Consider the following 27,040-nt stretch of genomic DNA (forward strand, 5'->3'; position numbering starts at 1 on the left):
CCCCACAGGCACTTGCTGGCCTGAGCCCAACAGGAAGAGCCTTCAAACTTTGCTTTTAAGAAGACCCCTGCCTGGGGTGGCAGACAGTGGCATAGAGAAAGGAGAGGGAATTAGAGCCCCAAATGAGTCATGGATTCAAGAAGCTCAGATGCCAGGGTTTACTGCTATCACAGAACTTTTATTGAGCATTTTCTCTGTGCAGAGCCCTGTGCACAACATGGAAGAAAACAGGAAGACACAGCCAAGACCCTGCCATATAGGATGGAACAGAAGAGATGAGATGGTCACCATGGAGTCCTGATGGACAGGCAGGAAGTATTTGCCACTGATGTTACTGTGAGGACCATATGCCCCTCTCCTCAACCTCCAAAGGGCTGCATCTCATCCCATTCAGATCTTCCTGCACCTCCCAGCATCTAAGGCCTTCCACAGCAGGGGATCCAACCAGAGTTGAAAAATGGCCCTGTAGCTGCTGGTTGCTTCTGGGAGACAGAAGGAGGAAGAGCAAGGGTGGTCCAAGGAAAGAAAAGAAGAGGAGGAAAGAGCTCTTTCAGCAGGGTGGCAGGTGACGCATCACTGGCGCATCCACAGCCACAGGTTGGCAATGCAAGTCGACAATAGCATGGTGAGAAACACAGCCTCCCTCTGGCAACTGATGGCTGCCTGGTCCTCCAGGGCACACAGACGCCCATTGATCTCCCGCAGCTGCAGAAAGACCAAGAGCAGGCTGGTGAGCAAGACTATCTGTGGAAGCCCACAGTTCACCATTGGGAAAAAGTATGAAGTTAGAACAGGAAGGGGATTTGCTGCTTTTTGGGAGGCCAAAGTGCCTCTGGGTAAGAAGAAGCTGAGACTAGAGGCTTGGAGTATGCTGGACTGCCTGTGTGGGCAGGCCTAGCTGCCTTGCACCCTCCACTAAGTTCATCAGGTTGTCTGTATGAAGCCAGCCTTTCCCAGCTGAGAAGTGGGGAAGGGCATTTTAATCCTGGGGAAGGCTGGCATAAGGGAACCATCTGCAAAGGGGGCCACCAGGACAATAGCTCTCCATGCCCACGTCCATACTCATGGTTGCTCTGCCCACCCAAGAGGACCCCTCTATCAGACCTCAGAGCCACTCTGTCTGCATAGATGCCTCCATCCTCTTATATTTCCTCTTAGTTGTCCTTTTCTCTTCCCCTATTTCCTCCCCATATTTCAAGAGAGAGGCAGCCTTAAGGCTAAACAGCAAGATGGAACTCCACAGACATGGGGATTGAGAGGTAGGGGTGGGAAGCCTGACCCCACTATAGATGCTCAGGGATAAGATGAGTGGACTGATTGTGGAACTTCAAAGAGGATAAATTTAGCACTGTTGTGGCCCATCTGCCCCCAAAACACCATGATTTTGCCTCTACCCTCCAAGTGAGTCCTCAGCATAGCAGACACTCACCTGTCTTCTCATGACTTCCATCTCTAGTCCATTTGGTTCTTCTGGGCCAATCTCTGCAATTATATCTACTTCTGAGTTGCTGGGAAGTCAGAAAAGACAGTGAGTCACAATTGCTCATTGTCCCAGGCCAGGCCTGGCAGGAAGCACAGGAAGGCCATAAGGGCAAATGTGTAAGATCAGGGGCCTCTCTGGACAGTGACTCTGTCAGCCTCCAGCCCTTCCCTATCTTGTGAAGTGGGTCCTGGGAGCCAGCCCAGCCCAGCTGCAGAAAACTGGGAGAACTAAAATGGGCAAGGGGCCAGGAGGGGCAGGGGCTGAAAAAAGGAGGCAACAGGTCCCCAATAATCATGGCCAGCTGTTCACAAGTCCTTCCTGGCCAATCTGCTTACCAGACCCTCTGGCCCACCCTGATCCTTGGCCATAAAGCTCCTTTCCTTTTACAGGGTTTCTACAACCCATCTTACCACTCATAATGGAATCTCATGCCTTGGAAGCCACCAGGATACTCCTGGGGAAGAACATCCCCATGGACTGGTTCTCTTGACATTCTGGGTATTGGCAGCTGAGTACCCTAAGTAAAGGAATGGTTAAAGTAACTTTCTCATCCCTAGCTGACAAATTTGGCTGCCCCACACTTGGCCCAGGACTAGTGGTACACCTCTCCCCAAGAGTCATGTGGTGTCTGATCCTCCAGAATAAGACTGGAAGCTTCAGACATTAGGGGAGCCTGGGAACCTCACAAGTTGTCTGCCTGCCACTACCCCACCCACACCATGATCCTTGGTAGCTCCTGGTCATCTAGGCTGTGGCAAGGGAAAAGCAGTGATAGGGGTCCCTATCCTGTGCCAGCACTGTCACATACAGACATCAGCTGACTCTCTGCAACCACTGATGAAGAATGGAAAACCTCAGTTTTAGAGCCAAAGAAATTAACTCCTGGACAGCTGACTATACTTCCCAAGGATACATGGTAAGTGTCAGAATTCAGGATAGAAGCCTAACTACTAGGAAAGCACAGCCTCCTTGTCCTTCTCTGGATGGGCCCAGCCATCCCCATGTCTTTCATTTCTCTCTGTCTGCTAATGACTCTCTGCAGTGGATGTTTCTGGCCCAGAGCTCTGGGATCAGAGGTATTTTGTGAATTAAAGAGTCCATGTGAGCTAGAAGAGCAGAACATGACTGACCCACCTGGGTTCAAATCTCAGCTCTGGGTTTCCAGTGCAAGATGAAATATTTTGTAAAATTCTTGTTCAACACACACTTATGACATGCCAGGGACTATGCCATCCTCCGAGCCCTTACCAATATCAAGTCATTAAATCCTAATCATGACCCTTTGACACAGGTATTATTATCACCTCATTTTGAAAGATTGGAAAACTGAGACACAAAGAGACCAAATAACTTGTCTATGTCATGTAATTAGTAAAAAGCAAAGCAGTATTTTGAATCCAGGACATTTTGTTTCAGAGGTTGTACTCTTAACTATTATACTGTGATAACCTTCACACTTGACACTGCTTCCCCTTAAGACTCCATTAAGAAAAGAGTAAAGACAGTAAAATGATATCAGCCCATAAGAAGGAAGATAATGGTAGAGGCAACAGAGAATGAAAGAGCTCAGCAAGACTGTAGAGTTCAGGAAGTGCTAATAAAGAAGGCAAAGGTGAATGAAGTAAGCCTCAGTGTGACTCAGAAGCAGATGGAGAGCAGCTGAGGAGGGCCCCACCTGGCAGTGCCTTGGTTGTAATTTTGCACTATTACAACAAATAATGAAAAATTAACCTTTCTCAAAAGTGCACACAGATACTGGTGTGAATTTCTTTTTTCTTTTCTCTCCTTTTTTCTCTCTCTCTCTCTTTTTTTTTTTTTTTTTTTTTTTTTTTTTTTTTTTTTTTGGTGAACAGTACCTTGTAATCACACTATTTTATTTTCTTTTTCTACTTCTTAAGAAACCTCAAAAAATAGCATCAAAAGGACAGAGGGTGTCAAGAAGACCCCAGGACTATAAAGGGTAAAATTGATGGACAATATCTCCTAGAACAATTTCTACACCATCCCCTTGATTTTCATAAAGATTGGCATTAGAAGGACAGAAAGTTTTTTGAGAGATTTGAAGGCAAATAAGGGTGAGTGACTGGTGGCTGGAGTTTGTTTTGTTTTAACATCAATGTAATACAAATTAATCTAACAACATCTACAATTTAATGATAACTTATTGTCATCACCTATCATAATATAGGTCTAATTTCAAAAACAATTATCTTTATTTTTTTTGGTTTTTAATTCTAGAAACCCTCTATTTAGAATTATATACATTATAAAGCATAAGAGCTTTATATTAGAAAAATTGACAAAGTGCAGGTAGTCCCAGCAAGAAGGGAAGGAGAAAGAGAGGGAGAGAAATGTCAATGTGTGATTGCTTCTCACACACCCCCTACTAGAGACCTGTCCAGCAACCCAGACATGTGTCCTGACTTGGAATCAAACCAGCGACCCTTTGGTTTGCAGGCCAATGCTCAATCCACTGAGCCACATCAGTCAGGGCCCTGCTGTTAAGTAATTTTAAAAGTGTTATTTTTATTTTCATGTACTGTTTAAGGCATATTACATATTTCTCCCAAATCAGCAGAATAGTATCATTATATGTTTGTCCTTTCATGTTGTGGTTCTCCAGAGGCAGTAACAGTTCCATTTTTTACTCCAAAATAATGGATAAATAAATAGAATTAATACATTTCTTAATTCTAAATATCTAAATTTATTTCTAAGGTTAATATAATAACTCTATTTTAAAGTGTAATTCTTTGTTCATAACAGGTAATGTTAATTAATCCAGAGGTTGAGCCACTCCCACCACTCGCTCAGTTTTAGGGGCTTCAGTGGCTTGTTGGACGGAGCCTGACCTGTTGGAGCAGCTTAATTTGGACTTCAGCATTCGGACACAGGATGCCCATTCAATATTTCTGGCTTATTCTCATTCCCAGGAAGCCTCTGACTCAAGAACCCTGGAATCATTTCAGCATTTATCTTAATGAAATGATTCCAGCATTAAGACCCTAGAAGTCCGGTCTTCTTGGTCTCCAACCTTGTTGCCTCTCCACAGTAACCTTTGCAACAATATGACAACCATTTCTCTAACTTGCTCTCACCCACAAATATAGCTAACAAAATTGGCTACAGAAGTATTGGGCTCAAGTGATTCCCTACAACAAACAGGTCTTTCTCCACTCCAAATCAGCAGCCTTTTCCCATCATCTTTTCCACAATATGGCCACCATCTTTTTTCTAGAATACTCCTTCACCATGGTGAATGTAGCTTAAAGGATTGGCTACAAAATTGTAAGATTCCATTGACTGAACTTCCTAACACCCAGGAAGTATAGGAACCCCACTTGCCTTATCATTGTTCCAGCCCTGATATATATTTTTATTTAAATACACTTGTGTTTTGAAATATGTATATTTATATGTAGAAATATATTTATATATAAAATAAAATATAAATATTGAGATATAGCTATATGTATATATATACACATATATATGGAGAGCAATATATACTTATTTATTTTTAATAAAGAGAAGCATCATTTCACACACACTACAGTTTTACAGAATAAAGTATATGTGTACTCCCCAAGGAATACGTGCTTCAGTCATTCTGGACTCTCAAGGTTAAACTCTCAGTCTACCAAAGCATGGCTCTGACCTCTTGCTGGACACCTCTGCCCTCATTTGCCTGCTTCCTTCTCCCTGAAAGTCAATATTTCACTATCATCAGGTTGGAGCCACTATAGCCAGTACTCCCAACCCCAGCCCAGCCACCATGTGCCAAGGGCCCCATAAAATATCACCTTCTTGGGTCGAGTGGCAGTCATATTCCAAACTGGTTGGCCTGCAGCAGAGCCAGCAGCTTTTGAACCCAACTTTTGTTGCCGCGGAGAGACACCCAGGGACTTGAATCCATGCTCTATTATTTCTGGGGAGAAGAACAAAGGCCCCAGGAACACCCCTAAAGGCTTTAACAAGGCTTTTGGGGCACAGGGACACATCAGAAAGAGATTGGATCCCCAAACTTCTTACAAATAACTCAATACCTATTCACTGCTGTTAACTGCTATCAATCCCAGGCCTCAGTTTGTTCTTATGTTCAAAAGATTAGCAAGTATTAAATGAGGGCCAAACTCTGTGCTAAGTTACTGGGAAGAGAGCAATGACCAATAGATAAAATTGCAGCAATCAAGAAACTGAGTGGGTGTATAAAAGGGAAAAACAGAAAACAATCCATCACTGTAAATTCAAATCAAGAGACACATTTCCAATAAGATAAACACAGGGCAACATGATAGAAGGAAGAGACCACTTCTAGAAAAGTCAGAAACAACATTGAGGTAGAGACCTGAACAAGTAAAATAGTCCAACCATGGAAAATCTAGGGAAATGGCATTCCTGGCAGAGGGAACAGCTTGCACAAGGGCTGTGAGGAAGAGCCAATCTTGGGGTGTTATAAGGACAAACATAAATTTAGCATGGAATATGGGTCACCATGTCACAACATGAAATATATTAAGGAGGAGACCTTGATCAGATCATGTAGACATGATGAGAGTTTAGATTTCACTCTAAAGGGCAGAAGATGTTGGAGGGTTAAAAGAGAGAATTGACCTGATTGATCTTATAAATTGAGCCCTCTGAATGTTTTGCAATATACACACTGGTGACTTGGATGAAGGGGAGACCAAAGGACCACACATGTTGGTCTCACCCTCTCCCTCATGGGCTACAGAATATTCACATCAATCCCTTTCACCTCAGCTCCCTGTCACTCAAGCTACAAACACATGTGTTTGAGCACAAAGGCACAAACAATCACATGTAACCCATATATGCATTCAAATACATATGCACATATATATGAGTGTCAGTCCACCCTCTCACACACTTTCTCCAACACATGTGCACAGATGCACACACTCAAGGAAAGTGACATTTCAGGGGATCCTCACCTACTATCACCAGGTGCTCTTGACTTTGCCCATGGCTTCCAGGAATCAGGTCTTCAGGCATGGACATTTCTATCTTCTCCTTGGTGCAAGGGAAGACTCCTGCCATCACAACCAGTTGTTCACTTGTAAGCTGTGGCCAAGGATGCACAGGAAGCAAAGCAGAGAGGAAAGCACTCAGAAAATCAGTCCTTTGAGAGGTCAGAACTCAGGGTTAATATACTCTGCCATAAGGGTGAAGCCAGACTCCCATTTGGGCTTATGCCTTGGACCAGCACCTTCTGTTCCTGCTATATCTTGTTGGCAGGGTTTGCTGCCTTCTCCTCTGCTATTCTGCAAGCAACATAGGAGAAGAGATAAGGCTCAGAGCCATTGCCTGTGAGAACTCTGGCTACCAGATCATCTGACTTGGCCCCATTGGGGTGCAGGTGGGCCCACCCTCCATCATTTCTAGAGAGAGACAGGGACTAACACAGGACCCCAGAATTAGTCAGTGGGATCCCAGGCCTGCTGTGGCTCCTGCAAGCCCAGCTCTGGATAGAAGCATCCTCCAAATGCATCCTTTGCAAAGTGTGTCTTGCCTCCTCCATTCCAGAGTTCCCAGGCAGAAGAGGTGGCCTTTAGATGCCCTGAGGCAGCCTGTAGAGGAACAATGAGAACCAAAGGAAGGAAAAGTAGGAAAGGAGGGATCTGCCTATCAATACTGGAACTTCTAGGGTCCCCAGGCCCTGCACCCTCTGATCTAAGTCTAAGTTCTTCCTGAGCTTGCCCACTGATTAGACCACTCTGGGATTTATGTGACCACTTGACAAGCCTACAGTTCCCAGTCATTCCATCAGACACTAGTCTGGATGTTGTCGTAAAGGTATTTTGTAGCTGTGGTCAGTATTTACAATCAGTGAACTTTAAGTAAAGACTACTAACCCTCAATAATGTGGGCGGGCCTCAATCAATCAGTTGGCAGACCCTAAAAGCAAACACTGAGGTTACACAGACAAGAAATTCTGTCTCAAGACTGCAGCATCAATCCCTGCTTAAGATTGCAGACTGCTGGCCTGCCCCACAAAATTTGACTTTGCCTAGCTGCACAATGGCATGAGCCAATTCCTTAAAGTAAATCTATATACATACACATATGCTTGTATATCCATCCATCTTACTGGTTCCTTTTCTCTGAAGAACCTTGGCTGATATGACCACCAAAGGTTGTATGGACCAACCCTTGGGAACTCTCAGCTCTTAGGAACAGCCCCAGAGCCCCTAGGGGAAGAGGAGGCTTTTTCTAATAGGAACCAAGCACAGGTGGGGGCAGGTGGGAGGAAAAGAAGTAGGGGGCAGAGAAGAATGAAAGGAGGAAGGAAAAGGCAGAAGAGAAGAAAGGGAGGGGACAGGACTTCTTTAGAGAAGGTGGTGTAATATTGGTTGCCTGTCTCTCTCCTTGGCCCCACTTGTCCAGCTCTGGGACCAAGCTCTCTGGAGCAGAGCTGACACAGGCCCTGACTGCATTGCTGAGGGCCCCTGAAGAAGCCCTTCCCAGCTGCAGCATAGCAGCTGCCATGAAATCTGAGCTTTCTGGAGGGTACTTTAGGGGTAAAGAAGTGTGCTCTATGAGACTCAGGAGCCTGAGAAGCAGAAGCCAGTGGTTTCTGCCAGACCAGGGTTACCACACTGATGAAATAAAAGTACAGGATGCCAATTAAAGTTTTCAAATAAACAAAAAATAATTTCAAATATTTTTCAGTGTAAGTATGCTCCATGCAACATTTGGGACACACTTGCACTAAAAATTATTCATGGTTTACCTGACATTCATATTAAACTGGGTATCTTATATTTCATCTAGCAATGCTATGCCCTCCTCATCCTCACAATGATCTCGATTTAACCTTTCCTTTCTTGGGGCCTCAGTCTCTCCATTGGATGATAGAGATAACAGTACTTTCCCTATAGGGTAGCTGGATTGAAAGAGCACTCAATCAGCAGAGTCAAAATAGTGCAGACAGGCATAGGCAGGGCTTTGCATTATTAACCTCAGAGCAGTTATCCTCTGACTGGCAACTGGCCTTGACCATTTGGGGATTCCTGGGCACTGGTGCACTAGGCCAGGTGCATTCAGAGGCACTGCCCCCTGGTGGCAAAGGAACTTACTACCTAAAGCCAAGCAAAATGGATGGAGAGACTTCCCCACCAATCTCCCAACACCATGCAGAAATCCTGGCATTTCACCTTGGGAACGAAAGATGGTTGGGTGATGGGCAACAAAATTTGCATGCTGTTTCTTTCTCAATCCTTCTTTGTGGGAAAGATTTGGGTTGGAGAAGATCATGGATATAAGAGGTGAACTGCCGTAGATTAGCTGCCTAGATATTGCAGAGGATATGTGGCTTCTTTAAAGGCAGGCAGAGGAAGGGGTTTGGACTTGTCCCTTAATATATCTCTCTAGCATGCTAAACTTTTATCTCCATCATAATTTTTTCCTGAAATAGCCCCCAAGTTCTCATTCCAAACACTCTGAAAATCCCTCACTGTCTGACATGTCGGCCTCAGGGACATGAAGGACTAAAGCATCCCTGGGTACAGAAAGATTTGCCAAGCTTTATGGGAGCCAAGAAGATGGCCCATGGCCAAGTGTAAGTGATCGGCTGCAGCTTAGACCCCAGTGGAAGGCTCCCAAAGGAGAAGGCCATGAGACCCAAAATTCTTCCCTCAGGAGATTAGACAGATACTTCTGGGAAGGGGAGGGAGGAGCCTAGAGAACATCTGGCTTAGATATATGTGTATATGTTTGCAGTATTTTACACAAATGAGACCACATATTTGAGATATGTTCTGTTCTACAACTTACTTTTTAAAGTGAACTGTGTGCCCTGGGGGAATCTCCCATGTCAGAACAAATGTAGCTCAATCTTTTAAACATAGCACAGTATTTTGCCATGTTCATTGACCTGTTCATGGACACTTTGGGTGTCTAGGGCTTTTAACTTTTATTTTGAACAATGTTGCAGTGATCATTACTTGGCCATGCTTCAACACACATGGGTAAATGTTTTTGTAGAGCAGGTGTCTAGAAGAGGTATTGTGGGGTCCTAGAATATGTGTTTTGACAATTTTGACTGATATTATCAATGTCTCCTCTGAAGAGACTTCACCAAGTGGGACCTCACCAAGGGGAAGAAAGTGCTAGTTTCTTCACAGCCTTATCAAGATACTGTATTATGAAACTTTCTAAAAGGCATCCTTATGATGGGTGAAAAATGATATCTATTACATTGTTGCTTTAATTTTATTGTTTTAATTATGAATAAACCTGAACAATTTTTCATATGTTTATTGATCTTCTTTGTTCCTTTTCTGTGAATTGTGTACTAAAGAGCTTGGATCTTTCTTAAAATACGAACTGTTTTATTAACAGGAAAGGATGGAGGGCAAAGGCTCTCTCCCTCTTCAAGTTAGGTATCTCCAAAGAAAACATGTCATCATTTTCCCTAGAGGTAATAGTGAACACAGAGCCTCCACTGGGAACCAAACAAACACAGTTAATTGCATCCAATTTTGTGTTTAAATCTAGAAAGCATCCAGCCCCCCACAGAGAAGGTGCAAAGCACAGGCAGATGTTACTTTCCTATCTGCCTGTCTGCCCTTGTCTTTAGTCTGTCTCTCTATCTGCCACACAATGTGCCTCCACCAATGCCTTCCCACCACTGGCCTCTTCCAGCTATTTAATAAGCTGTGCACTTTACTCAGATTCCTGACCAGCTTGTGGTCTGGTGGCCTGTGTGCTACCTATTCCCACCTCCCTTACAAGCAGCAGTGGGAGGTGGCAGGGCCCCAGGCCCAGGGTTAGTACATGTGGGAGTGAGTTCTAGCTTTTACACCATGTCATCATAGGCAAGTTGTTTTGCTTACTCTGAGCCTCAGATCCCCATCTTCACATGGGAGATTGGGCTAAAGTCCTGTTTCAAATTCCGTTTCTTGGTTTCAGGAAGATATGTTGGAGCTTCCTGGACTTCAGGGAAGACTCTAGCCTCTTTTCTCCCAGACCAGTCCTGACTTCCTAACTTTCTTATATTGGCATTCCTTGTAAAAGGGCATTCAAAAGTCAATGGGTATGGAAATAAGTAGATAAAAAAATTGGGATACATATATGCAATGAAATAATACTTGGCCATAAAAAAGAATAAAATATTGCTATTTGTGATAGCATGGATGGACCTAGAAGGTATTATACTAAGTGAAATAAGTCAGTTAGAGAAAGACAAATACCATATGATTTCACTTATATGTGCAACCCAAAGAACAAAATAAATGAAAAAAACAAAACAGAAATAGACTCATAGCAACAGAGAACAGACTGATGGTTGCCAGAGGGGAGGGGGGTTGGAAGGCTGGGTGAAGAAGGTGAAGGGATTAAGAAGTACATATTGGCAGTTACAGAATAGTCACAGGGATGTGAAGTACAGCATAGGGAATATAGTCAATAATATAATAACGTTGTATGTTGCCAGGTGGGTGCTGAAAATATGGGGGAAATACTTTGTAAAATATATGATTGCCTAACTACTATGCTATACTCCTGAAATGAATACAAAATAATATTAAATTTAAATAAATAAATTTAAAAAGAAACAGGAAACAATTATCACATGCAATACTATTGGACTATAGCTCTATAAAACCTTTCAATTTCATTTTACCACACTTGAACTGCAGGTTATTAATAAACTGATTTTCAGGGAGGGAAGGAAGGAAGGGAGGGAGGAAAAATTAAAAAGTCAGTGGGCATGATTGCCTGCTGCCTTCTCTACTCAGAGCTCTATCTCAGGCAGCTACAATCCCAAGCCCAAGCAAGCCCGATTTTGGCTGCAAACCCAGATCTTCCAGACATCTGGGAGCTTCCTCTCCACTTGATAATAAAACTTATGAACTTGTAAACAACTTTCCTTCCTGCTCCTGGAAGCAGCTGGTACTGAGGTCATCTTTGGAGACCCAGGCCCTCCCCCAGCCAGAGGGGAAGGGGAAGAGGGACTAGCAGAGCCTTGCAGCTGTCTTCCCTTTCCTTGAAGATACAGGAAGGACAGATCAAACTGCAGGGACTATAGCTGGCCCAGGAAAGGAGGGTCACTTTATGAGTAGAAAGAAGGAAATGAGTGGCAGAACCACCAGGGGTAGCCCTTGGAACCCAGCTCCCATGGGAATAAGGCAACCATCAGGAGATTATAAGAAGCACCTTGATATCCAAACATCTACTCCTCTCATTCATTATGGCTGTCTTGAATCAAGAATGACTGAGTGCCAGGCACTAGAAGTAAGGATGAGGTCCCAGTCCTCATGGAGCTCATGCTGTAGAGGGCATATAGAAACATGTGGACAGTCAGAAAGTCTGTGAGTCTGTGGGAACAGTAGTAGGGGTTGTTTTTGTGGTAGTCTTGCCCTTTATCCTGCCACACGGTGCCTCCTAGGGAGTGTGATGGTTCCCTAGAGCACTGTCAACCTAAGAGGGAGGGCCTGACCATTTTCCTTAGCACCTTCAGCCTTTGACTATACACCTCCAAAATAACTCACTTCTTCTCAAGGGGGCTCAGATTGGTAGAAGGCCTTCTCCAAGTTGGGTGGAAATATTGGTCATGCTCCCTGAACTCCGGTCCAGTCTGTGGTAGCAGCTCCAGCAGAGGTGGGTTAAAGACACTGATACAGAGCCACAGCCCTGGCTGACAAACCTGCAGGGCTGCTGAGATGTTATGTTCCTCTGAATTCCTTCAGATAAGCCCCTAAATTTTCCTGCTGCTTGGATGGGCTATCTGAATAAGTCAGGTGGAGCTGCAGTGAGTTTAGGATAATTGTTCCTGGATGATAAGCCAACGGGTAATTCAGAATGGCCCTGCACTTGGAGCTAAGAGCAGCAACAAATAACAAAAAGGGGGTAGCTTGCCTCCTGCCTAATAGTGCAGCCAGCTGATGTCCCTACTGCTCCTTCTTCTCTGCTAGTCCAAGAGTCCCCCAAAAGACTAGAAGCAAATTTGGAAACCTAGAGGGGTTTAATCACTTGTCTATTTTGTCAACTTTAATCCGTGTATGAGAAATCTACCACTCAGCTGAAACCCCCCAGGCCAAGGTCACCAATGACCTCCTGGCAGCTCAATCCAATGAATTCACTGCACTCTTCATCTTAGTTGACTTCTTGGAAGCATTTCACATCATTATCCTCTCTCTCCTTCTAGATAGAAACACTTTCCTCCATTGGTTTCCAGAACTCCCTACTCCCATAGTTTCCCCCCTGCCTATCTGGTCTCTCTCCTGGCCCACTGGGTCTATACCCGAGACTTCAGTTATTATTTTTATGGTAACTTAAGAGAGTCATATCTACTGCTTCAGCCTAGTCTCCTCCTTTGGTTCCCCTCTGACACACTCCACACCACACACTCAGCACTCCCACCCCAAACTGTTCCTCCTCCATTTAGACCCTTCCTGGTGAATGGTCCCACCTTCGACCTGACTGTCTGATACCCCAAATCTGAGAGTAATCTAGGACTCCTCCACACAATCCTTGGAATGCAATTAGTCACTATGGATGATTGTGTCCCATCTGTAATAATTAGTTTTATGTGTCAACTTGACTGGGCTGAAAGGTGCCTAAATATTTATTCAAACATCATTTCTGGATGTGTCTGTGAGGATACTTCTAAATGAGATCAACATTTCAATGAGTAGACTGAATAAAACAGATGGCCTTCCTTAATGTGGGTAGCCATTATACCCTCCATTAAGGTCCTGAATAGAATAAAAAGGCAGCTAAAAAAGAAGTTTGTGTTCTCTCCTCTCTCTCTCTCTCTCTCTCTCCCCCTCCCTCCCCCTCTGTCCCCCTCTCTCTCCCTCTCTCCCCCTCTCCCCCAAACCCAGACTTCATTTATAAAACATTGTGCATTTATTCTTACATTTTTAACTTCAGTTACCTTCAGAGTACTCTCCATTTGATGTAATAGACCTTACAAGACATTTTTTCCACTGCCCAAAACAGTTTTTGAACTTATTTATTTTGATGCCTTTTGGTGTTTCTACTGTTTTTGTTTGTTTGTTTGTTTGTTTGTTTGTTTCACCTCTTCCCCATCAGCAAAATGTTTCCCTTTTGAGGAACTTTTTCATCCAGGTAAACAAAAAAAAAGTTGCTTGGGGTGAGATTGGGTGAATAGGGAAGGAGGGGCCATCGGGATCATCCTTTTTTGGTCAAAAACTGCTGAACATTCAGTGCACTATGCGCAAGTGTGCTTTGTAAATCACTCATGATGAAATGGGCACATTTAAAGAGTCTTCAAAAAAATTCACTGAAGCCCAGTGCAGCCTCTCACAATGATGCCAGCTGGTACACTGATACCGATACTGATGAGTTCCTAGAAAATTCACCTAGCAGGGGAAGCCTGTACTACCAAGATCTTGCCCTCCAGAAGATAATTCTGAGTTTTTTGGGGGTCCCACCTCATATATATCTTCCTGACTACTTAAGCTGGAACTAGTCTCTCTTTGAACTAGAATTTACACCATTGGTTCTGTAATTCTCAGGCCTTTGGACTCTGACTGGAACTCCACCATTAGCTTTGTGAGTCTCCAGCTTGCAGAGGGCAGATTGTGGGACTTTTTCGCCTCTATAATTGCAATTTCATGAACTGGTTCCTTAAAATAAATGAATATCTTTATAGATAGATAGGTAGGTAGGTAGACACATATATCATTGAATCATGAACAACACAGGGTTTGGAGTGCTCACCTCTGCATAGATGAAAATGCACATATGATATTTGACTCACAAAACATTTGGCTACAGTTCCTCAATATCCACTGGGGATTGGTTTCAGGACTGCCCCCTGTAATGTGCAAATATCAAAATCCTTGGATGCTCAAGTCCCTTATATAAAATGGCATAGAACAATGCATACAGTCAGCTCTCCATATCCTCAGATATCCAGCAAGAAATCAAAAATACTGTTTTTGTTCTGAGGTTGGTTGAATCTGTGGATACAAAACCTGGGGATATGGAGGGCTGACTGTATATTTGTTGAAAACATTTGTGTATATGTGGACCCACACAGTCCAAACCTGTGTTGTTCAAGGGTCAACTTCAAACAGATATATCCATATAACTCTATCACACATATATATGCACACACACACACACACACACACATATATATATATCCTTATTTATTTATTTACTTATATATTGATTCTGCATCTCTGAAGAACCCTAATAAAACCTCCTAAATAGGTAATTAAGTATGCAAGCAAAAATCTTCCTAATGGTCTACTCCACTCTGTGTATTCTGCCACCTACGTAGCCAATCCCATCATATCTCTTGCTTGAATGACAACAGCCTTCTACCTTATCTCTCTGATCCCATCATGACCCCCTATAGTCCATTCTTCACATGGTAGTTAGAGAGACTGTTTTAAACATAATAGGACCTGGTCATGCCATCATGCTCTTTAAAGCACTCTTTAGTGGCTTGCATTATCACTAAAATAAAGACTACAGCTCTGAGTGTGGCCTAGAAAGCTCTGCATGAGCTTTACTCTACCTTTCTGATTTCATCTTGCACAAGCCTTTCCACTTATGCTACCCTGGCTTCTTCTGTTTCCTTGAAAACATGATGGCCTTATTGGACTCCAGGCTTCTTCATGAGTTTCTCCTTTGCCTGGTTTAGTTGCTGTTTATGCTCTTTGCCTAACTTATTTCTACTCATCCTTCAGTCTTTAAATTGGGCACAGCTTCCTCAGGGAGACTTTCCTTGGCAGTCTCTGTTCCAAGCACAGCTCATGGATTCTCTCCAATGTCCTTCTGTCCCTTCACTTCATGAAGTCTCAGGACAATTGCTATAAGAATGTGGCAGTAGGGGAAGGATAAAAAGAAATCCCAACTTTCCAAGTTACAGCCCTGAAGCACAGTCTCTGGCCCTCATCCAATTCCCTTTGTCTTCTCCAGCAGGGACTGAGAGACTGGGGTAGGACTATCTCTCCTCACCATCATTTCTTTAAGTACCTCCCTGCCCCTAACTTTCCCTCACCCTTTACAAGCAATCTAACTGCCTTTGCCCTAGAATATATGGCCTTATTATATAGCCAGCAGATAAGAAATGGAGGCTGAGTTCCTTGGATAGTACCCAAGGGGGACTTGAAGCCTGAGACCTCCCTCATGAGTTACCTTCCTTGTGTAGGCTAGGCTGGGACCCTAAGTCACTGCCTAGAATGCCCGTTTCTGGCAAATATCCTAAAGTTCCAAGCCCATGTGTGTTCTGGAGTCTGCTTAAAGAGTCTTCACTTCACTTCCCAGCATTTCCAGAATATTGGCATTACTCAACAAGCCAGACTGTAATAAGAATGGAACTAAATGTCTCTGGCTGTCACTCCTGGCATTTAGCCTCTACATTAAATCCTTGAAGGAGGACATGAACTTTATTGCTATTGTTTCATCACTGCCAGGGCTTTTTCCTATTAAAGAATAGATTACTTTCATTACTGGGGATTGGCACAGCTTGTGCCAGAGATGTTCCATGGCCATATCTCATTCCACACCAGCAGCTAAGAGTGTTTGGGGCTAACACTACAGTTCTGCCAAAGAAAAGGTTAGGAAATCATTGCCCTCTGTATAGTCGCTGACTCTCCCCATCCTCAAAATTCAGGAAGCTGAGCCAGGGTAAAGTCTGAGTATCATGCACCACCTACAAAGGGCACAAGAAAAAATTTTCCCTCCAGTTCCTCCCCCAGCTCTGAAATGAAGTAAGCATCCTTCTAGCAAGGGACACCTCTGTTAGTAACCAGGGATCAGGTGACAGGGAAGTTGCTGTTGTGATTTGTGCTAGATCTTACTAAATTCCTCACAGGGGGTGGGTCAGGAGGTCATCTTACACACATGGAGACAAATATTAGGACCCAGGGCATCTCTGCTTCCTGCTTCCAAACTGGTTTGGGATGTTTCCTTATTTAGTCTGACTTCTGGAAAAAAACAGTTGAGCCTACAATCATCCATGCCCCATGGAAGTCTGGGAATCCAAAATAGAGAAGGACAGGACACAAGTAAATGGCATTTGCTCTTTATTGTTATTCATTATCCTCTTGTGCAGGAAGAGACAAAATTTAACGGCTAAACTCAATAATTACAATGTGTGGGAGATCAGACTCATTTGTTGCCCCAAGGCTCCAGTGAAATCCTGACTTGTTACTGAATACACAGATTTCCCAGCTGACATAGGTCAACACATGAATATGAACACAGTTTAAAGTGGCAACAAAATCAATCCATTCCACAGTAATCATGTCTAATAAGCTCATTGTCCACTATCACAAATTCACAATCACAGAGTGAAATAGCAGGTGTGTTCGGGCCTGGGAAAGTGGCACCCATAAGGGGAGATGGATTTGAAGGCAAAAGCAGCTGTGGGATTTCTCCCAATCTTGAATATCTTGTTAATGCTGGGGCTGGGGGCAGGAGAAGGGCAGGCACTGTTCAATGGGAAGATGTTTCAGTACAGTGGAACAACTGTTGACACATTGAGCCCAAGGGGGTATGCTGTTTGGATATCTTTGTCAGAGAAATTCTTGGAAAAAAGAGTCTCACTACCCCACAGCCTGTGAAAAGAAAAGCTCCCTACATTTGAATATTTGGAGGCAAATAATAGGAGTGGCCAGTCTGATAGCAAAACATCTGCTTTACAGAATATTTAGCAAGATACACAGTGTATGATTTTAAATTGCAGTCCAGTTCACAAACTATATTATCCCTAGGGTATGTAAAGGAGTAGAATGAAAACCTGTAGTACCCAACATCCCCACAATGGACAGAGAAGAGATCGTCCAGTACAGAAAAAGCCTTATGCATAAGAATTGCTAAACACCAAAGCTGAAGGCACGGTGCAGGGATCCTTTTTTATATGAAAAAGGTGTTCATTTTATACTAGATCCCTCTTACACATATGACCCTGAAAATTGACTAAAGGAAAGAGTATTTCAAATGCTTCTATGGAGGAAGAATCACAGAGACCGTGAATTATCTTAAGTTGTGAATTTCTTTAAGTTCTGAATTAGTGGGCTTCAAGTTAATGGGCTTGTACCATAGTTGCAGGAATCTGATTACAGTACTTTTAAATTAGCTAATTATACTAATTAGTATGAGGAGAGTTCAGTGGGGAGGATGTGCTTGTTTCTGAATCAGTGCAATCCTGAAATGGAGCTTCATTACTTATCTAGCTGAAAAGCACCCTACACTAGCAACTCTGCTGCCCAGCTCTACATCTTGTTCTTGAATGTGAGGGCACACACATCACACATAGTGCAAGCATATATTCCTAAAAAAAAAAAACAGAGCAAAGGTGAGTAAGAGTCTCTCTCAATTATCTCTCTGGGATAAAAGAACAATCTAGAGGCAGCACTGTTTATTTCTTCTTCTCGTGGGATGCTATTTAGTTGTCAAAAGATCAAACTCCAGCCAGCCAGAGAGAAACCATCTGGCTCCAAATCCTTAACAGACACTTTCTTGCCCTGAATTCCTCATAGTCAGGCTACAAAAAAAGACAATGTCAAACAAATCAGGCAGATTCCTGTTTTTCAAAGCACCCTAAGGAATTCACACTAATGGTAGTGGGATTTGCAAGTAGAAGTGGAGGCCTCTGGCCTCCAGTTGCTCTATGTTGCATTTCTGTCAGCCAGGGCATAGTAATGATGCTGTGCACCCACACTGGACACCTGTGTGTTTCACTCTTTCTCTTGTGCTTTTGTTTTGAAAACTCTGGATGATAGGGAGCAGCAGGGAAGGGACAATATTGAAATTCTTATTTTAAAACTTGTTAGAAAGTTTTTGGTTGACAGTCAAATATGAGTGACAGTCATATTTCAAGGAATTTTAAAGCCTTTTCTTTTTTAATGAAAAATATTTACATCACTAGCCCCATCATTCCTAGTCAATAGTCATATATCTCTACACACACACACACACACACACACACACACACACACACACAAAAGACTCCAGAGCACTCAGAATTCCTTCAGCTGCTGATACCTACAGAACAGAATCAAGGCCAAGGGCACTGAATACAAAGGGCGTGTGAGTTAGGGTCCCAGCAGGCAGAGGCCCCCAGGATGGAGCTGCTTTGTCTTCTTCAAAACCTCTTTTTGGAGGGGGGCAAAAGACAGCAACTTTAGGGGGCTTTAACAGCAAATCTCACCTTTCCTCACTCAGGGATCTGTCATCAGGCTGCGCAGCTCCAGGAGGGGACAGTCTTCCCTTCAGATGGGAATCCTCCTTCCCGGTACAAGTATAGCCACACACCAGCTATTGTTTCAGATAAGCATGTGAGAAAAGGCAATGTGCACAAGTGTATACACACACACACACACACACACACACACACACACAAGTCCAAAAACAACAAAAATGTGGCTACTGTAGCATTAGCATTGTATCAAGTCAACATCCATACAAAGACAGAGTTTGAAAGATATGTACAGAGCATTCACATAAGCCAAATGTGCACCACGAGGAATACTGACCATTGTGGACTATGCAATCTTTTTCCACAATATACTGGAAAAAAAAAAAAAAAACATCCCAGAGACCACGGTGGCAACCCTATCCAAGAGAATGCTGAAAAGCACCTAAACCAGAGAGCACAGGGCCTATGGAACTGCCTCTCTCTCAGTGGGCTCTCCCTACAGGCTTGTGCTCAGTGCCTGAAGGACATGTGCCACCCTCCACTGGGCCAGGTTCCTGCCTCCAGATCTATTCTGTCTCCACCCAGTTGCAAACTATGTGGCAGCTCTGCAGGGAAGCACTCAACAGATGCCAAAGGCAGCAGACATTCCTTGGCTCTCGTCAATGGGTCCCATGCCTGGCTTCTGCTCAGTGGGGAGGAGACACCTAGGAGGAAGTGTCTTTTCACACATAGGCACCTGCCTGAGGAAATGCTGGAAGAGCAGCGGGTAGCTCAGAAGTTTCAGGCTGCCCCACATCCTCCAACATGGCCAAATAAGATTGACTTCAGCCTCCATTATGGAAAAAGCAGGGGCTTTCTAGGCCAAAAAATGCCTTCATGAGGAAGGAGAGGAGTATAGTGCTAGAGACCAAGAGGGAGGAAAAGAGGAAGGAAAGTTGAAATGCCACCTGGTCAGCACCTCTGGCATCAGGGAAGCTCTCAGGGAAGGGGAAAGGGGACAGAAAGTGTCAACTGGCAGGAGACTGACTCCCCAGACTGAGACTAACTATATATGAAAGCCTCCACTAACACTGGTCCCCTATAACCTACACATTTCTAGAAGAATCTTCCTAAGGACAAACCTTCTGCACAGACATTAGCTTAGTCAGCCTCCAAATAGGCCTGTGAGGTAGGGGGAAGGGTGGAAAACCCCAGCCATAGGGTGAAGTTGTCCAAGCTGGTGGCCTCATTGGGGTAAGAACATAAGCCTTCTGACTTGAAGCAAGTCTCAGGGCAAGTGTCCAGGACTAAAGCAACCTCCAGGTGTCATCTGTGGCTACGAGGCAGGGCTGCATTCAAACAAGAAGGCCCGATGATTGCCTGGGAGAGCTGTTTAAACAGAAAGAAGCTTGTCTTCTCAGTAGGTTTTAAACTACTGTCATTGCCAAGAGACCCTGACTGTGCACTCTTTTGGGCTCCACAAAAATTTGCTACATTTTTAAAAGCACCACAGAGGAAAAATGGTTTGCCACCAAGGCCAGGAGGATAGAGATGGAAGGGTGGGAGAGATGGTGTCAACAGTCTTTTGTGTGGTCACTGACAGTTAAAGACAGGTCACCTCTGCCCCACTGCTGTCCAAAAACTCACTGAAATGGAAAGGAACAGCTCCTGGGACACAGGAAGGGGTTACTAAAAATGGACCAGCACCTGGCAATGACAGGGCTAATCTTGGATGGGCCTTCCACCCCAGATCATGGGCTTCCCTATCTCCCTTGCAAAGACATTTCTGAAAAGGGACACTTTAGGAGCTTCTCCCCAGATGGGCACCATTGTTAAGGAGAAATGAGCCATCTAAAGTTCAAGTTCAACTCAACACATGTACTCATTAAAAGGGAAGTATCCCAAAAGTTCAAGACTAGAGAGCACAGTGCTGAAGAGGCCAAGTTCATGAGTTTAATCGTGCTATGGGCCAATCAACCTCATGAGGAGAAAATTTCAGCTCTCTGCCCCAGCCTGTACACCAACACTCAGAGGCCATGGACTCCGCAGGCACAGTCAGCCATATAGGTTTTCCCAGTGTTATGACTGGGTTCATGCCAGTGGGCAGCAGTTTTAGCACAACCAGTACACATGTCTGGAGAGCCAAGGCCTGGGAGAGGCTAAGCGCACCAAAGCCAGAGCTACCACTCTAGGATGGCAAAATTCAATCTGGAGGAAACAGTTCTGCTAAGCACATCCCTGCACCTCATCCTTCACACACCCTGTCCTCCTCCAGGTTGCTCTAGATATTCCTTTTAACCTGGTCAGAAGGGTGGGGTGGGCATTGGGGGAGAGAAGTATCACAGATCTGTGAGGTTGATTTCCCTTGGCCCCCTATAAATAGCCTAGGTTACAGTGTCATATTTTATTATGTTCATTATCTGTTTGTTATAATTCTTTTTGGTTTTTGTTCAGTACTATTCCTGCCCTCAAAATGCAAGCCAGGAAAGTAAGCACAGAAATGTTGAGGGGAAAGGGTGCTAAAAGGCTGTCCTCTCTCCCTCATTTCTGTGGCCTAAGCTTCCAGACACAGATAGGTCTCCAGTCAGCTGCTTGGCCCTGGGGCCCAAAGCTATGCACATTCTGGCCATAGTCAACTTCATGGGGTGATTCCTTTGGCATAAGAGAAGCCAGTCACTGACAGGACAGAATGGTGGGGCATGGGGGCTTCTGGAAGAGCTGGGCTCTCTGGCCTGTGGCTCCTTCCAGGGGTATGTGTGTTCCCTACCCCCCTACACCTGTCTCTGACAACTAACTTCCTACAAATCCACAGTTAGGAAATTATTTGGCAACAAGGAGGCTAAGGCTGTTCTGTGGTGGCACAGTCTTTAAAAAGTTAAAAAGAAAATAAGAGAACCCTGAAAGAAGCTTTCATACCAGATAGGACACAAGTCCCACTACTTGTCTGAGTCAGGGTTGGCAGCCACTATCTCCTCATACTTTGGGGGTGGGTCGCTGTAAGAGACACTTGCCTCCTCACTGCTGCTCTCCTGGGGTGCAGTCACCTCCTCATAGGATGGGGGAGGAGTGGCACTGGATAGTCTGGAGAGAGAGAACTCAGGAAGGTAGAGGGTGCTCTCGAGGTGGACTGTGGTTCTGCACCCCCGAGTATGCCCCAGCACCATCTGTGGGTTGCTCCCTGCCTCCCGGTGCCCAGATGACTCCCCTTGGTTATGCACAGTGCCCCTGTACACCATGACCCGGGGCAGGCTGTGCCCGGTGCGACTGGCTAGGTACCGATTCTGAGCATATGAGGGGTGATGACGGGTGGCTTTCTGCAGTTGGCACCTCCAGATGATGAACAAGGCAATGACAACCAGCAACGCCACCCCCAGAAGAGGCACCACCACATACATAGCATCTGAGCTCTGTGCAGGGTCTCGGACTGAGTAGACTGCATTCGGGTACCCCTTCCAGAACTCCATCTGCAAAAGAAAAAGGGCCACTTACACTTATACACAAGTGCTCATGCCCCAGATGGACCTCAGAGACCTTCCACAAGGCTGCTTCCCATCTCACCCCATCTGACTTGGCTCTAAGAGCTATCAGAGAGGCTATGGAATGCACCAAGGACAAAGAGCAACATGCCCAAGTGAACAGGCCCCCAGAGTCAGGCAGATGGGACTCTAAAGACATGTTGTCTGTTCTTCTATGGTCCAGACAGCCTTGCCTTGGACTGGGCTGGCTTTCCTTCATTGCTTCTGATTCATCTGAGGCACCTGGGCCTGCTCTTGTTATTCCTGAGGCTATTTCTGCTCCCAGAACCCATCCACAGGGCAGTACATGCCGTTTTCTCTTTGTCCTCAAACACCTCCTTGACTTCCTCGTAGCTGCAGATCTCCTCCATGCACTCCCGCTCGATGGTACCCTGGCGCAGCTCCTCCAGGAACTCATTGGCACGAGGGAACCGTTTCAGGACCGAATGGGCATTCTTGGCCTCCAGAAACACTGAGGAGAAAGTTGTACTGAGGTCTGGAATGAGGAGATGCCCAGTGGCTCCTTTAAACCAGACTCAGCCCAGGCACAAAAGCACAATAATGGAGGGAAGCAAGGCAAAGCCAGCTGGCTAGCCAGCACCCCAGACATGGCTGGCTTTTAGTAACAGGGGTGGAATGGCTGACTCTCTGTGATGCCATGATGTATCTGCCTGGAACACCATGGACCCAACAAGACTCAGGTCTCTAGTGCTATGGAGGAAAATGAGGAGTGCATGTTTTGTAGAAATGATGGACATGAAGGATTTTGAGTATTGTAGTCATCAGTGAAAAAACATCTAGTATATGTTGCCCCATGTCAAGGTGAGAAAATCAGAGCTTTTATCTTGAGAGTTTATTCTTCTTTGAGGCTGATGCTGGTGACCAATACAAAATAGCATCATAAGACTCTATCAGGGTGGCTTCCCTTCACCTGAATGACCACCCATGCCATCAGATTACCTGGCATTAGTAGCCTTGCCCAAAACAGTCTAGCAGAAACCTAGGCAGGGGTAAATCAGAGGAATAAATGTACAAGAACCTGGGAAGAAGGTAACACGCTTCATAGGGAAAATCTAAGCCTTTATTGACTGTGCACAGATGCCTCCTGGAAAAATGTCATGGAGTGGTAGCCGTATCTGCTTATTCCAAAGGGAGAAACCCAGCTACAGTTGAGCTGACTGGCATAATATGAGCTATGCACCTCCATAAGCCTGACCTGAGACTTTTAAGAATATAAGAGGTAACATCTGTTCCTGATATTCCCCTAGAGGTTAAGACTTCCTAGTTCTCATGTCAACCAGTCCCTATCATGCCCAGTCAGATGGGACTTTGCCAGCAGGTAGGTGCCCTTCTCCAGGCCTCTGGGCTTATCATATTAGTTTCTTTCATAGCAGCCTGGGTAGGTGCACATCTCCAGGTGAGCATGTGCTCCAGAAAAGCTAATGGGACAGAGACCACAGGGACACCCTGAGGCAAAGAAAGCTAGGAAGTACTTGAAAGGCAGATATGTACTTTTCCCATGAGCCCTTAGGCACGGTGCTTTGCAACTTGGCCTAGGATCAGAAAAACTCACCTGCCATAGTGCTCCCTCAGATGCAGCCTCTCACTTGCCTGGCAAAGAAGAAAAACAGAGGCACAGTGAAATCACACGCCAGAACCTACAGGGCACTCTATTGGCCTTAGAATGTGAACCACACCCCCACTAGCTTGGTCAAAGGTCAAAGCACTACCATATAAGGCACAGCACTCTCTATACTGCCACTCACAGCTCTACTGGTTCCCATTCTACCCTGAGCTCTCCTCCAGAGCTGTCCGAGGACCTGCAGGGCCCAAAGCAATCCTTCTAGCTCTTTTCCCCAAGAATATTCTGAGAGTCTAGAAGACCTAGACTTTGACATTGTTTTTTAAAAAAGTAAACCTCCTATAGGCTGAGGTTCCTCCTTTGCTTCCTTTAAGGAATCTGTGCACTTTTGAGTTGGAAAGGACCTCAGAGATACTGGGACTTAGGCAAGGCCTAGCAAATCAACAGTGATAGAGAGATGACCTAATTTTGCTCACAATGGCAAGTCCCAGATACCTCTAATGACAAGCACATTCCTTGAAAACAGACGGCACATATTTAAGAAGCAGACACTGGCAAAGCTTACCATGGCAACAACAACCATCTCAAAAATGACTGGCTACAGTCATTTTCACCAGACATGGTGGTAAGGATCTCCTGAAACTAGTCATCTTTCCTCTCTTTGTATTAAAGAAAACTGCAGCAGAGTACCAAGACATCAATTGATGTGATCAAAACTGAGATGCTAACTCAATGAAAGTGTGAGCTATTGTCTGAAAACCTTGTTCCTGCTCAGAAATTATCCAGCCAGTATGTTAATCCCAGCCACAACACACTGCTCCCTGCAATACATACTCCCACTCACACACATATTCTGGAGCACTGGCCAAATTGTCCACATCTGGGAGCAATCACCTCACTGCTCCCCTCCCCAAGCAGAAGCTCTGGTTTTATGACTAACTGGATGCAGGACATGTGAATAGTGTAACCCATTGTGCTACCCTTTTGCCTAGGCTGCCACGAAGTTCAGCATTAACATTGACCATCAAACACAAACACCTTGGACGCCCAGCTGTGAAGCACATATGTTTCTCCCCTGTGACATGGTATACACTTTTTAATTTTTGTTTTCAGAATCCTAAGTATATTTAAAATATATTTTCTAATCCTTTTGGCAAACAGGTGGGATATAAATCACAAGCAAAACTAAAGCTAAAGGAAAAATAAATCTAACATCCATCTATGGAAACACCATGTCAAAAGAGCTTTTCTCTTTTAAATCCCAGAACAATCCCACCCAAAACTATCAACATGTGAATATGTCAATGGATGGGCCTGCTATTGTGAGAAAAGTTGACCCCAATATTTATGAGAGTAAAGGTGGAATATTATCTCTAAATTTTGCTTCCATTGTGGATCTCTGAGGTTCTCCTAGAGTCAGCTCTGGTTATGTGACCAGGGTGTGGGTCTGGCATGCCTAACAGCAAGATTTTTGATTGAAGAAAAATGGAGCCTTTGTGCCAGGGTTTGAAGAGAATGAGTAAAGGTTTTGCTAATAAGTGAAGATAGAAAAATATGTTTCATTGCTTATCAAAGAGAACTGCAACATTTTTAAAAAAATACGTGGAAAAATTACATAACTGCTTACATATAGCCAGCCACCTTTTGCCCCAAAACACCTGACTTTGGTACATGCACACCCACACATCTTATATCCCAAAATGTGTGCTATGCTGACACCTGCAAAAGTCATTAGGTCATTTTTAAGCTTCAAACAAGCCAGGAACTACTCCAAGCAGCTCACAGGGCATAGCCCCACTCCATTAATAATTCTGTAGTCAAAGAACTGTCACTGCTGCTGCTGTTGCTGCTATGAGGCCTCCTCCCCCTCCTTCCCCCAAATGTAGTACCTGCTTTTCCCCTTATAAATACACCTTTGATAGGCTGTTACTATGGTAACAATGAGGAAGCATGAGGGCTCCATCACAGAGAATGCTGCAGCAGTCACGCATGTATATGTTCCTCCTGCCCCTGGTGGATACTGTAAGGCTGATTGTAGGCCAGAGGAATTTTTAACCCACTCCCCACAGGAAAACAGCTGAATCCTGAAGGCCTGGGAAGGAAGGAAGGCCACCACAGAGACCTTCCTTAACCCCACCCCAGGCTTCTGGGACGTGGCTCCCAAAGTCCCTTGCATGGGGACTGGTGGCCATCAGACCTGAAGTCCCAAGACATGGCCTCCAAATCACTTCTCCCAATCCAAGCCCTTTTAATTTTCTTCACTTAGAACTGATTAGTAGTAAAGCTCCTAAGGTCTCCAAATCTTATGACTCATCAACCCACCCACTGACACGGAACTCTCAAATTATGATTGAACTGAACGTCTGGACCTTCTCAACTAAAACTCTGGACCCTCCTTGTTCCCTTACACTTATGGCAGCCCTCAAAGTGCCTGTCTTCACCCTCCATAGCAAGCCACCAGCGCCCTGCCCACGAACTCCTGCTTCTGGCCCAACAACACTTTTCTCATGGGTCTGCTCCAGATCCCCAACGCCTTGGCCCCCAGATCCTCCCCCAGTAGTGCCCTGCACCCAGTTCAGTGGCCCTGGACACCGAACCTTGCCCTCGCGCGGCTGAGGCGCCCAACCCAAACGGCCTCACCGTTCTCCGGGCCCAAGAGGCAGCTGCCTTGTTTGCGCACGCAGCCCGCCACCTCGCTGCAGTGCCTTTTCCTGCAGGGCCCCTGTCCCCGCCCACCTGCTCCCCATCTGCCAAGCCCCCGGCCCAGCCCAGCCTCCTTCTCTCTTTTTCTCCGCCCCGCTGCCCTCCCGAGCCCCGGGCTCCCCCGTGCCTCCCTGGCTGGAGGTCGAAGTGCGCCTGGAGCTCCCCTTCGCAGCCGGGAGCCCAGGCCTGTTACCATAATTACCTCGGTACCCCCCTGCCCTGCTCTCCTTTAGGGTCTCCGCCGTTGCCCGCCCCCCCAACACCCTGCCGCGCCAAGTCTGGCCTCACGCCCTGCGCCTGGCGCGCCACCCTCAAGCGCCACGACCGCCGTGACCTGATTGCCAGGCCGTGATCGTCTCCCGCACCCCCGCACCGGGCAGCCAGGCAGAGGAAAGAAGGGGTGGGGGCGATGAGAGCGCTCCAAGCAGGGTTGGGAGGGCCGATAGGTGAGCTGGGCCAGAGGGGCGGCTGCGCGCACCAAGGACCGCGCACCCGCGCCCCACTCTACCGGCGCCGCCCCTGCCCCCGCCCAAGCAGGGTGGTGGGGGCGGGGCCTGGCCCGCAGGCCCGGGGAGCACCAGAGACCCTGGTCCAAAGGCGCGGGTTCCAGTCCTGCTCCCAGGCGCAGA

General features: G+C 45.4%; 1 protein-coding gene across 5 annotated transcripts; it reads right to left on the reverse strand.

The window, feature by feature from the left end:
* Window positions 1-167: 167 nt before the first annotated feature.
* PRRG3 (proline rich and Gla domain 3) lies at window positions 168-26,903 on the reverse strand. 5 transcript variants are annotated; one of them, XM_036017117.1, is made up of 9 exons: window positions 26,746-26,903; window positions 23,700-23,737; window positions 22,438-22,598; window positions 22,005-22,075; window positions 6,439-6,560; window positions 5,287-5,411; window positions 1,894-2,000; window positions 1,430-1,508; window positions 168-705 (listed from the first exon to the last, which is right to left on the reverse strand). In XM_036017117.1, the coding sequence occupies exons 2-9, from the start codon at window positions 23,704-23,706 to the stop codon at window positions 574-576; spliced, it is 804 nt and encodes a 267-aa protein (XP_035873010.1). In that variant the 5' UTR covers window positions 23,707-23,737; window positions 26,746-26,903; the 3' UTR covers window positions 168-573. The 5 variants fall into 5 exon arrangements, 4 of the variants coding, with proteins under 4 accessions (XP_035873010.1, XP_035873009.1, XP_028379283.2 ...); XM_036017116.1 differs by lacking the exon at window positions 26,746-26,903 and adding an exon at window positions 26,349-26,437; XM_028523482.2 differs by lacking the exons at window positions 22,438-22,598; window positions 26,746-26,903 and adding an exon at window positions 26,349-26,437.
* Window positions 26,904-27,040: the final 137 nt, after the last annotated feature.

The sequence above is a fragment of the Phyllostomus discolor genome, chromosome X (genome assembly GCF_004126475.2).
Source record: "Phyllostomus discolor isolate MPI-MPIP mPhyDis1 chromosome X, mPhyDis1.pri.v3, whole genome shotgun sequence".
Lineage (NCBI taxonomy): Eukaryota > Metazoa > Chordata > Mammalia > Chiroptera > Phyllostomidae > Phyllostomus > Phyllostomus discolor.